Below are 13,380 nucleotides of genomic sequence, written 5' to 3'. Positions count from 1 at the left end.
GTCTATAATATATAACAAAACTATTGTTGTATGTAAAGTAAATAAGGTTTTTAAAATGTTTAAGAAGCGTCATTTAAAATTAAATTAAAGTGTAGAGCCCGCCCCCCCCGGACCAGTGGCCAGGACCCAGGCACTGTGAGTGCCACTGAAAATCAGCTCGCGTGCCGCCTTTGGCACGCATGCCATAGGTTGCCTATCCCTGGATGTATACATTATCCATTTAGTGGTGTTTTTTATTTGGGGAGGGGTAGAGAAGACAATTTTTTGTAATAATGAGCAATCTTGTAATACTTAAATGTTTACTTGGAATAAAATTATTGTAATTTTATTAAAAGAATGAATAAAGTTGTTTTGATTCCACACTCATTCAATCCTTTATTTCTCTGCTAAGGATGAAAATTTAGTGCCAATTATGATGGCGGTTTTTGTGATGTGGATACCTGTTCCCAAAACTGTACCAAGACCTTGGAATTTGGAGAACAAGAGGGAGAAGGATTTATATCCCATTACAAATTCCCTACGTTATCCTATCTCCAAAGGTATATTTTACTTATTAACCTATTTTCAAAATTTAAAAATGAAAAATTATCTTAGGTGGTATATCAACACCTAACTGCAAGGGAAGAAGACCATAACAGGAAGATCATTCTTTTCTACAAGAAAAACTACTACTGATAACCAATGTTTGTGTTTTCACATTACAAAAACATCTAGAATATCATCATAGGTTTCTCTAGTATGAATATTTAGACCAGCAAATAGCTGTACTGGAGAAAATTTAATTTAATCCTGTGCTAATTTATACAAATGAGACATAAACAGGAAGTAGTATTGCATTAGTCTATTTTATATAGTACATAATGAATGAGAATGGAACAGATTAGCAATTTGAAAGGTAGAACACTAACAGAAATCCCATAAGACTTGCTGTTGTTCTATTGATTTATTTTTGCACTTCAATTATTTCAACTTGCAAATGAGGAATACAAGCTTTCTTTTGTCAAAAACTACAAAAACATAGATCTTATATTTAAATCAGAATAATCTTTATAATGTTTTAAAAAATTGTACTACATATTTAATGAGCATTGATGGAAGAAAGAACACTGCACTGGAACCTCAACAGCAATGTATCTACTGCTAATAGAAGAGCCCTTTTGCTGAGCTGAGATTGTGAACTCACTTCACAGGCTTCAGAAATGCCTCCCCAGAAGCTGAACTACACTAGTGCAGTTGCATCCAAGGCTTTCTGTGACTATGGGTGGAAGGTGTGAGCAGTATTTGCCTCTAAAAGATTCGGGTGAAGACTTAAGTTTCCAGCTGTCAGTTTTTATAACACTGGCATGAAAAATGTTCTCTGAAAAGATCTGTTGATAGAACCATTTAACTAAAGCTTAAATAAACTTGGGTTATAAACTGATTCTTTTCACAGAAGAATGACTTACCATCTGTGATCGGGATAATATCTGACTTGCAGTCAGTGCTGCTTCCTCTTCTGAGGACTCATCAGTATCCTCCTGATTGGTCAAGTTCAAGCTGGGTGTGCTACCAGAATACTGACATTCTTGAAGTGATGGTGTGTCTCCCTTGTCAATACTGTCGAGTGAGCGCCTACGGACTCCCCAATTGAAGTTGTCCATACTTTCGCCCTGTAAAAAAATAAAAAAAAATAAAAAGGAAGTTTATGCTAGATATCTCAAATATATAATAATGAAATGATCACACCAAGACAACACAGAAGACACAGGAATACTGAAAGCACTGTGAACAGAGTTTCAATCAGCCCTTCAATTTTATTGTAATTTTAAATGCATTACGTGATGTTTTTACTTAAAAGGATTAAGATATATGGCAAATGATCTGCAATTCGCATAAAATGAAGTATGAATCTCAAATTTCTCTTGGATATCTTGTATTGGGATCTCACTAAATATGTTGTCTATAATCATATCTGTACCAATATTACATGTAACTGACTACAAAGCACAGACTAACACACCACTGACAACAACAGATTAAACAAGCCACTGCACCAGGCTGCAACTTACCTGCAGCTCCTGGTTAGCAAAAAGGAAAACACACATAATTAGAAAAAACGAGGACAAACACTTAAGATACTCTATAACCAGGGGGAAAGATTCTATTATGTATGAGTTGCCAACTGTAGAAGACTGATTCAAGCTCTGGAAAAAGCTTTAGTCAAAAAGCTAAAAAATTTTAACTTCTTTTTTTGTGTAAAATTGGTTATGAAAAAGTTATGAGACAAAACACTTAAAACAACATGTCTATGGTACATTTTCCTTGGTGTAACATGTAAAAACTGTTTAAACAAGCAGTGAATGAAATCCTTGAACTTCAACACAAATGAAATCTTAAATTGACTTTAACTGTCCACATTCAGTTGACAAAACATATAAGTCATAATTATACTCATATTGGAGGAAAACTTTGACATATTTTTAACTAGACATTCTGAAAGATATTAAGTACTTTTCAATTTCAATATTTATGAAGAGGACCCTAAACATCAACATATGGATCCTCCCTTTTTCTCATTTTCCAATTGAGATATGAAGGATGGTGTGTGGTTTTGTACCTTGAGTGAAATCTACATTTTAGTCACCATTTTTCCATTCTAAGTGGGCAGGTAAGATCTTTGGCTTCTTCTGGGGTCTTTATCAATCCATCAATGATACAGCCAATAAGATTCCTTAAAAATGGTTCTCTCAACAAGCCCACAGGTCTAGTCTCCTCAAACTTGAAAATACCAATTCCAAAGTTACTCCAGCAACTGGTTGTCTCTCATGGAGATTCAAAATGTTATTAGTATGCCAACATGTATATTTTCCAACTTTTTTCAGTGATTTTGTTTGCTCCAGAGAAATGGACAGAGTTTTTGCATGCAAACGTAAATGAAGAGCTAGAGATTAAAGCACTGAAAACATCCTTAAACTAATCTATTTTTTCCTCAGACTGTTAATATTACTAACATTTAAGTATTAGCAAAAAAGCACACAGTATATTTTAATATAAATTCTAATATAAATTACTATATTTCCATTATGTCACATATAAAAGTGATGTCCTAAACTTAAAAAAATTGTGTTTTTGTTGATTAACTCTCCATATCGTACATTGGTAATGGGCAGTGCACAATTTGACATAGGGATGGGTGAACTGGTTGAGCTAGAATAAGAACTGGCTGTATCTCAGCCTGATCTGTTATTAAAATTGACATTGAACCATATTTGAAATTCAGGAAAAGCAATATGCATGCTGCTCACAAACCCTTCTGTTTTTTAGATGTTAAAATTGAAGGGCCAGCAGTTGTGGCCACTTTTCTATTGGGTCTTAACGCTTTTGAATGTAACTCTTCTCAACTGTTCACTTATTCTCAGTTAATTTAGGTGATCAGATAGAGGACAAAAGGGAAGGCCACAGAATACCAGAGACCTGGCTGGTGTGTGTGGGTACACGTGTACTGGATAAGTAATTTGCCCTGGGGACATGAGAATCAGCAGAGGGGAGAGATGTAAGGCACTGGAGGCCTCCAGGGAAGGGAGAAGAATTCAGGAGCCTGCAAAGAGGGACAGAGAAAACAAAGATGGAAAGAGAGAGCATCTCAAAGTTCAGATGAATATCTAGGCTTTTTTGTGCTCATCTGAATCTAAAAACCTTCCAAGGTTCTCCTATTATTAATTTAATATTTTGTAGGTACTATAATAACCAGATGTAACAGGGTGAATTACAAGAAGAGTACTAATTTCTTTTTTTCACTCCCACTCCCTGTTTTGGGAGTCAGTTTAAGACCTTTAAATTATGATGTGTGCATACAATGCCTAACACAAAGGGACAATGATCCACAGTTGGGGGTCTAGAGGCTCTACCACAATACAAATAATAAACAAATAATAATAATTAATATTACTGTTAACTTTTAAACCTTTTATTACCTTAACAGAATGAAAAATGTGAAAAGAGAAAACAAATGCACCAAATCAGATACAATATGAATGGCAAAGGTAAGGGCAGCTTTACAATATAAACCTTGTGTGAGGACAGGGTGGGATAGTCTGACAATTTATTGAGATAGCAATAGTATATAGTGAAATGGAATACTATCTTACTACTTGAAATTCAGGAAACGTAGAAATGCATGAGTACCTAAGATTGCATGCATTCTTAATATGCTATTCCATTCAACAAAATTTTCCAGCACAGCAGACAGCATTCTTACACAGTGGGCAAAGCTTCAGAGTCTTAATAACAAAATCTTATGCCGTCAAAATTATTATTTCCCTGGCTACAAAACATATTCTTATAGAATAAGTGGGGAGTTAAACCCACCCTCATAAAGACAATTGGTAGCTGCATATGACATTGCAAAATTTGTAGTCAAGGTTTCAAAATCAGTGAAGTTTTGGAACTGCTGCCCAATCCTTAATACTGTACCATCATAACCCAGCTTTTAAAACATTCTAAAATAGAAATTCCAATTCTAAAAAAGAAATTCCAGGCTCTCACCTCTGCATCTTCCAGCTCTACATCTAAAAAGTCAAAATCTTTAAAAACTCCAAACTGTTGTTCACTGCTGTTATCTTCCACAGCCACTTCCTCCTCTTGAATTACTTCTTCTGTTGTTGAAATAAGGCTAGTTTGTTGGTCCCCAACTTCCAAGTCTTCATTAGAAGAAAACACAACCTACAGAAATAGATAATGGAAATAAACATGGCTTAAGTAATGCTAAGAAATAACATAGAGGGAAGCCTATGAGATCGAAGATACAGTATTACTAGAAGCCTTTACTCTTAAACTATACAATATGTAATTCTTCTGGCAATGCATATAAGTAACTGGGAATTGGAGAGATGCAATAAGGGGAGAAGAAATCACCAGGATTTATTTTCTGTAACCATAAGATAAATCTATATATAAGGCCAGAAGATACTACTATGATGATCTAGTTTGACCTGCATAACACATGCTACAGTGTTTCACTCAGTAATTCCTGTATTAAGCTCAATAACTTCTGCTGAAACTAGAGCATATATCTTTTAAAAAGATACTGCTTTTTGATTTAAGTGATGAAGAATCCATAAAAGATGGTTACTTACCTGTATTGCAACTGTTATTCTTTGAAATGTGGGTGCAGACACATATTTCTCTCAGGTGTGCATGTGCCTAGTGCACTGAAGCCAGAGAACTTTGCTTAGCAGTACCTGTCAGGGTGGCACTTGCAATCTGTGGTCCTTGTAGCCCCTCCTGTGGCTATGTAAGGATGATGCCACACTGAACCCTTCTCAGCTCCTTCTAAAACTGGAGATTCCAACACAGAGGGGACAGAGTGCAGGACGTGGAATACACATCTGCACCGACATCTCGAAGAACAAGAGTTACAATACAGGTAAGTAACAGTCTTTTCTTCTTTGAGTGGTTGCAGATGTGTTTTCCACTCAGGCAACTCACAAGCAGTTCTGATAGGTAGTGGGATTCAGAGTCTACATAAACAGTATAAGGGGCAGGACCTGGGGCAGAGTGGGGGAGATGCCTGGGAAGAGTGGGGGTGGACTGTGTGCGGGGCTGATGGCACCCCAATGTGTCCTGATATTTTAGTGTGGTGACCTGGTCACCCTAGACATTGATCAAACTGAAAAAAGCTTCCACTCAGCCAAATAAGTGGACCTAATAGATGGTTTTCTACTATTAAGCAGCATCCTCTGAACTGCTTCTGAGCAGTGCCTTTCCTCCTTATCTAGCCATGTACACCATGAAGTGCAGATTGCTCAGTGCCAGATGAACAACCTGGCCATGGTGCTGAGGCAGCAGGTCAGAAAGGAGAAGAAGAGATTTGGGAGGTTGAACAGACAGATTGAGAATTTCGGAGAATCAACATTGCCTTGGCCAAGCTGATGCAGTAAGTATAAGTTTGACACAGTCCAACTTCAGTTTGAGAATAACCAGAGAGATGAGAGGATGGGGGAAAAGGCATACATCAGGTATGTTCCCCAGTTCAGATGGAAACCATTGATTAGAGAACTTGGACTCAGTCCCACTCAGGAACAAAACTGATGGCACTTCTTGTTGTCCTTTGTTGCAAATAGGTCGACCTACAGGATGCTCCATTCCCTGAAAATGGACCTCACTATGCTGCTTTTTTTGAGACAACTTGTCGCTGTCCAAGAAAGTCCTGCTGAGATGGTCGGCCAATTGGTTTGAGAGCCCAGTAAGTGCGCTGCTAGGGTATGATGTCTTCCTTGATGCAAAAGTGCCAAGACAATTTGCTCCCTGACAAATCTGATGGAAGTGGGCTACAACCTGCTTGTTCATATAATACATTGCAATGGTTTGTCGATGAGCATATGAACTTCTGATCCCAGAAGGCACACCATGCACTGTAAATGGCTCAAAACTCCAGTAAGTTGATATGAGATGATGCTTCCTGCTCTGACCCCAAAACCTGAACCTTTTATGTTCTTTCGTGTGCTTCTCAAACTAGTGTGGAGTAATCAGTCAACAAAAGTTCTGGTCAGTGGAGGACGGGCAAAGGGAAACCTCTAGCATACATTGTTCTGTTCTGCCCACCACTGTAGAAAGTCCAGAACCTCTGGAGGCAATTCCACAAGCCTGGGACTTGCAGCTAGGGGGACAGACCAACTTCAACCATGCCTGAAGAGGATGATGATGCAGTCTTGCATGCTGAATCACATAAGTGCATTCAGCCACATGTCCTAGTAACTTCATGCATACATAGACCATGGTCAAAGGATGAGACTGAGGATCCAGATAAAGGCACCAAATTGTCTGGAACTGCTTGTGAGAGACAGAAAGACCTTTGAATTCAGAGAATCTAGAAGGGGGACAAAGAACTTGATTTTTTTAGATGGAGTCAATATCGATTTTGTTTTGTTGAAAATTATCCCCAGTTGATCAAAGAGATCCAGTGTGAACTGGACATGACTAAGGACTTGTTCCTTAGATTTGCCTCTCACTAGCCAATCATACAGGTACAGGAGGACATGAATTCCCCTCCTTCTGACATGGGCTGCTACCGCCATCATGCATTTGGTAAAGACATGTGGGGCTGATGACAGACCAAAGGGAAAAAACGTGTACTGATAGCATTGACTGACAACAAGGAATCTCAAGAACTTCCCGTAGCCTGAGAAAATCACCACATGGAAACAGGCATCCTGAGGATCGAGAACAACAAACCAGTCATTGTAATTTCAGGCGGGAAGAATAGTAACCATGAGGAATCTCATACACTTGGTGTATTTGCTGAGACTGCAGAGTTTGAGGATACATCTCACCCTCTACCTTGGACTTTGTGGATTGGGAAGTAGAGTAGAATCCCTTTCCCTGATGAAGTGGAGGAGCCTCCTCTATAGCTCCCAGAGCACACAAAGGTCGAACCTGCTGAAGAACCTGCATCATCATCCTCTTCAGGCATGGTTGAAGTTTGTCTGTCCCCCTACCTGCAAGTCACAGTCTTGTCCAATTGCCTCCAGAGATTCTGGACTTTCTACAATGGTGGGCAGAACATGAGGCTCATGAGAGGAGTTCTTGAAAAGGGATAAGTAGGAAGGTAGAATTGGGGGGATAGACAGAAATTGTATGGTGTAACCTAATCCCACAGTATTTAGGACCCATCTGTCCATAGTTATTGCTTCCCAAGAACTGTAGAAGTGAGCCAGCCTGTCTCTGGACTGATGAGACAGGTTTGAAATGTTCACAAATGGTATGCTGTTCTGGATATAAACATCAAATAGGCTGCCCCTCCCTGAAGATGGAGGACAGGCTGGTTGGGTAAAAGTAGAGCCAGAAGATCTTCTCCACTTAATTTATGTCCTTTTCCAGATAAACTTTGCTACGTAGCAGGGTAGGACAACTGAAAGTACTGCTGAGAGGAATATTGCTGGTGATGTTGCTGACCTGCAAAATGACATTCTTATGGCCTGGGCGTAAACACTGAAAGACCATAAAGTAGATCTGTAGTCCTTAAAAGAATGTGAAGTCTTGACAGTTTTCTCAGAAAACAAAAACTGACCAAACGACAAGTTCTCGATGGCCTGTTGAACTTCAAGAACTATGCTGGAGTTATGTAGCCTCGAGGCCCTTCTCATTGTAACAGCTGAAACCACAGAGCTACATAAAACATCTGCCATACCCAGTGCTGACTTCAAAGACATCCTGGCCACCAAATGGCCCTCTGCAATAAATGCCTCAAACTCTTCCCTAGAGATTCACGTACCTTATCCATGAATTTGGACATGGGGTCCTAATTTACAAAGTCTTATTTAGACAATAATGCTTGCTGGTTGGCAATGCAGATTTGCAATGATGAAGTTGAATACACTTTTCTCCCCATCAAATCTAACCGTTTTGACTCTGTCTTTGGTAGATGTATACCTCCCCGCTGTACTCTCTTAGTTTCTGCAGTCACAACCAGGGAATTAGGAGGTGAATGCAAGAAAAAACACTCAAAACCTTGCATGGGGATGTTGTCAGGGTGGCTCGTGGGCAGCCTGTGTGCACTGCTTAGCTACTAAGTTGCAATCAGGAGTCGAGAAGCAGGGCTGGGAAGGAGCTGAGTCACAATGCCAGGTAGTCAGGGTCAGGCACCAAGTTGCAGGCGAATAGCAGAGTTGGGGTCAAGCTGGGTCAGGATATCAGGAAGTCAGGATCAGGCACCAGGTTATAGACAGCAAGCAAATAGTTGAGGACCAACCAGAGTCAGAAGCCAGAGTCTAGGGTTGACAGCAACACGGTCTGGAATGGAGGCAGGCAGGCAGGGTTGTTGTTCAGACAGATCCCCATGATGGCTTTCTGGTTTAAATACTAGCATCAGCCAATTAGTGCACTGTGAGTGGAAGCCGTTCAGGCCCTTCTGGGTGGTACTTTCTGCAAAGCCTTGGTCCACAGCGTCTTCCAGCGGAAACCCTAATGTAAGCTTCCAGTGACAATGTGGAAGTGTCAGCAGCCCAGAACCTGCATGGTCCCAGGTCAGAACACATAGCTACAGGTTCTTTAGAACAGGGGTGGGCAAACTTTTTGGCCTGAGGCTTGCACTGGGTTTTGTAAATTGTATGGAGGACCAGTTAGGGGAGGGGGTCATGACCCAGCCCCCACATCCTATCTGCTCCCCGTCCCAGGACTCCTGCCCCATCCAACCCCCCGATTTCTTGACGCCCCCTCTGGGACCTCTGCCCCATCCACACACCCCTGCTCCCTGTACCCTGACCGCCCACGGACCCCCGCCACACCATCCAACCCCTCCTTTCATTCCTGACGGCCTCCCCAGGACCCCTGCCCCATCCAACCACCCCTTCTCTCTGTCCCTTGACTGCCCCAGGAACCCCTGGGGTGGGGCTGGAGATAAGGGTCCCGCTGCTGGCTGCTTCCGGGGCACAGCGTGGTGTTGAAACAGGTAGGGACTAGCCTGCCTTAGCTGGGCAGCACTGCTGACAGGACTTTTGAAGTCCCGGTTGGCGGTGCAGACCAGAGCGACACAGTGCCTGACATGCTGCGATCCAATACTGGGTCACAACCCGAAGTTTGAAAAACACTGTATTGTGACAATTAAGGGCATGAGTACATTTGCAGATGTAGAGCACTGTGAGTTAAACCAGCCCCTGGAGAGCACAGTAGGGAAAGCGCTGCAGTGTGTCCACACTGTCAGATTCAAGCGCACTGGCGTGGCCACATTAGCAGTTCTTGCAACACCACAAAGAGCAATGCATTGTGGTAGCTATCCCACATGCAAGTGGCTGCAACATGCTTTTCAAATGCGGGGGGTGGGGTGGAGTGTGACAGGGAGTGTGTTGTGTGTATGTGGGGAGAGAGAGTGGATTTTTGGGGGGCTGAGAACTTGTCAGCATGCTGTCTTGTAAGTTCAGACAGCAACAGACCCCTACAGCTGAGTTGAAAACAATGACAAGAGTGGCCACTTGACTTAAGGGGATTATGGGATGTTTCCGGAGGCCTATCAAAGCGCAGTAATGCAACACCTTGTTCACCCTGATGTTGGGGCGTTTCAGCCAAGGTGCAGCAAGTGTTATGCTTCTCATGGAGGTGGATTACCAGGAGCGCTCCAGCTACAGAGTCCAGGAGCTTTAAGTGCCTTGCCAGTGTGGACAGGTCATGAGTTAGGGTGCCTGGGGCTGCTTTAATGCGCTCTAACTTGCAAGTGTAGCCAAGCCCTTAGTCCCTCTCAGAGTTACTGCTTTCCAGGGTATAGTCTACATGCTTTGTTCCTAGATGGGATGACCTTTCATTTAGCAAGCAACCCAATCTTTGTGTCATCTGAAAACTTTATCAGCAATGATTTTATATCTTCCTACAGGTGATTGGTAAAAATACTGAATAGCATTGGATCAAGAATGGACTCCTGCTGTACTTAACTAAAAGCACCTTTGATGATTCTTCATTAATAATTATAATTTGAAATCTATCAGCCAGTTTTGTGAATTTAGGAACTGAAATTATGACAAAATATTTTTTGTTTTCTTATTAATACTATCAGACTTGAACATGCACAGTATTTCCTACTGGAATTTAGAAATACTTACTGATGGATTTTTGGGGAGACCAGATTCTGGACCACACAGTGAGAGCACATTCATTAGCTTCTCTCTAGTTCTTCTCTGGAAAAAATAAATCACATAGCATAACACCTTATTAGAGATACAAAATCTTCCAGGCAGATTAGACGTGTAAAACATCTGGTACTTTAAAGCAGATATCTCAGATGTTGAGGTCTTAAGAAATATCTTTAAAGAAAGAAGATTTCCATTATGCCAATACATTTACTACTGCAAAATAATTAACTAATATTCAGTAACTGTTAAGACATACTGTTGATTCCAAATTACATTTCAAACACACACACTATATACATTACACCGTATTTTTTATTGAGACACATGGAACTTGCTGTATTTTCATATAATGTACCTGAGACAGCTGCGGCCTTTTCCAGCTGACAGGGACCAAGGCATTGGAATTGGACCCTGATGAAGTTGAAGAAGTGCTCCGAGTGACAGCAATGACTTTTGGCTTCCCATTTCTGCCAGCTGCACTGTGCTGATCACCATATTTATTCCCAATAATTGGGGTCTGCCAGATGAAAAAAAATAGAATCAAAGAATCATAGAAATACAGGGCTGGCAGTGACCACAAAACGTCATCTAGTTCATCACCCCTGAACTAAGACAGGATTAAGTATACCTACGCCATCCCTGAGAGGTGTTTGTCTAACCTGTCTAAATGCTAGTTTAGAATTCAAATATTTATTAGTAAGATATTATTATCAATTTCAGAACTATTAGCAATATTAAACTAAAACTCAGTTTACTAAATTAATTTCATAAGCAACAGCACAACTTCATATGTAATTATGCTGAGCACCCACACAACATGGGTGCAGTGTGAGCCAGAAGACAAAGTACATACAACCTCTTGCAAAATATGGGTATCTTGCATATTTGCTACCCCCCCCTCCTTTTTAAAAACATGGAGGCTTGACACAGGAAAGCTGATCTTTTTTCAAATCTCATCTTAAAATATATCTGGGCCAAAACCAGAACACAGGATCTGAACTCTCTCAAGCTTTGGGAAGTTGGTTATGGCTTGTTAATGTACTCTTCTTTGCCCCCTTTTTTTAAACTGGCCCCAAACTCTACTATTGGCTTAATGACTAAATGAAGGATTTTGTGAAACAGTTAGTTTGAAATACAAAATATGTAACAAGCTGTGTTTATAAAGTATAAAAACATATTCGATCTGGTTTGACAACCTAGTGACTTCAGTGGGAAATGTACATGTAAAATCTTGTACTCTACTCAGTAAACAGTCAGGGAAAATACATCAAATTCCACAAAAAGAAAAAAAATCTGACCTTGTTTAATGCATAAATTACTGCCTATTTTACTGTTGATACCCACAGCCCAAAATGAAAATTTGAATGGACTAAAAGTTTGTGGCCTGAGCTCCGTCCCAGTTGGAATGTAATTTGAATCACAAAATAATTTACATACAGCTGACATCTTTGGTTTGTATATGGGCACCATATTATTTTCCACAGATAGCTGAAGCCCTTTTAGGTCAAAGTTAACATTATTGGTGAGAAAGACGCAATCTTGACTAAAGTTGAATATACAATTCTTGGCAAATTATGATGATCATTAAGGGCTTGACTGTGCAACCCTTATATTGGTGACCACTCTCTCATGTGAGTAGTCCCATTCACTTTAATGCGGTTACTCCAACGAGGAAGTGCCCCAAGAGAAAGGATTACACAAATTGAGCCCAAACAGGACCCAAAGTTCACTTTTCAGTAGTAGCCTAATTTAATTAAGTCTGACAAGTAAACCACTTAGATGTTTAATATTATTAAATCTTAAAAACTGGTTAGTATTTATTTTTTCTAATTACATCTTTCAAAACGTTTGCATTATAAACATGAGTAATAAGAGACTCTCAGATTGTAATATGATGCCATTATTACATTCCAGCTATAGATAAGAATTACCTCTGATATATCAAAATGAAAATCTAAGGTCTTCCCAGGTAGTTCCTTGGAGACATTATTAAACATTTTTGTGAATGAGATTTCTGGAGAACCTATATCACCTCCATAAGACTTTGGAATATCATTAGGTACAACGAGACTTGCTGATCGAGACACCACCAGTTTCAAAATATTAAGGGCCTCCTTCCAGTATGGACTCTACCAGAAAATAAAATGTACACACATTACAAAATAGTTACTTCCAGTAAATGTAGCAATCTATAGCACACAGCAGATTTTGTTCATGATACCTTAGGTGGAAACATGTATTAATCACAGATTTTTCTGTTTTAAAACGTACAGAAAAGCTCACATCTTTCAATATTAATGTGTCCTCTTTGTATATCTGTAAGTCTGGAAGGCACAAAGCAAAATATGGCAAAATTTCAACTGCTGTGTTCACTCCAGGCAATGAATAGCATAAAACTGTCATTATACAGTGCATTAAGACATGACATGAAGGAATGTGCCTTGAAAGTATCTGATGTATGTATGCATTGTGATAAACACAATTGTTAGAGTGTGTTAGTCAGATTTTAAAAAGTGTGTGATAAAGAAATGAATTTTATATAGTGAATTAACACTACTTAACATTTCTACAAACAACGGTTCCAGTGTTCGGTATTCTAGACTAAGGCCTTACAGTCTATAAGAGGGCAGAGGATAGCAGGGATGGGGATATATGCCCTGCGTTCTGCTTCCTTCTCAAGGAGGGAGACAATAAAATGGAGACAACAGAGCATAGAGGAAAGCAGGTAGTAGAGCAAGGAAAGTGAGAAAAGGAGTCTTTGGAAGTAGCAGAAGGGAAGATA

At 40.0% G+C, this 13,380-nt stretch overlaps 1 protein-coding gene across 1 annotated transcript in view; it reads right to left on the bottom strand.

Annotated features, from left to right (window-relative positions):
- Positions 1-13,380, bottom strand: part of FRYL (FRY like transcription coactivator) — a 351,277-nt gene that overhangs the window by 50,410 nt on the left and 287,487 nt on the right. Inside the window, exons 52-57 of the mRNA XM_045018794.1 lie at positions 12,530-12,727; positions 10,954-11,115; positions 10,569-10,643; positions 4,525-4,701; positions 2,049-2,057; positions 1,446-1,649 (exon numbers count right to left, since the gene is read on the bottom strand). Of these exons, the coding sequence (XP_044874729.1) occupies positions 1,446-1,649; positions 2,049-2,057; positions 4,525-4,701; positions 10,569-10,643; positions 10,954-11,115; positions 12,530-12,727 (825 nt within the window). The remainder of the gene's footprint in view (positions 1-1,445; positions 1,650-2,048; positions 2,058-4,524; positions 4,702-10,568; positions 10,644-10,953; positions 11,116-12,529; positions 12,728-13,380) is intronic.

Source organism: Mauremys mutica, chromosome 5, assembly GCF_020497125.1.
Source record: "Mauremys mutica isolate MM-2020 ecotype Southern chromosome 5, ASM2049712v1, whole genome shotgun sequence".
Lineage (NCBI taxonomy): Eukaryota > Metazoa > Chordata > Testudines > Geoemydidae > Mauremys > Mauremys mutica.
This window is presented reverse-complemented; position numbering and strand designations above follow the sequence as displayed.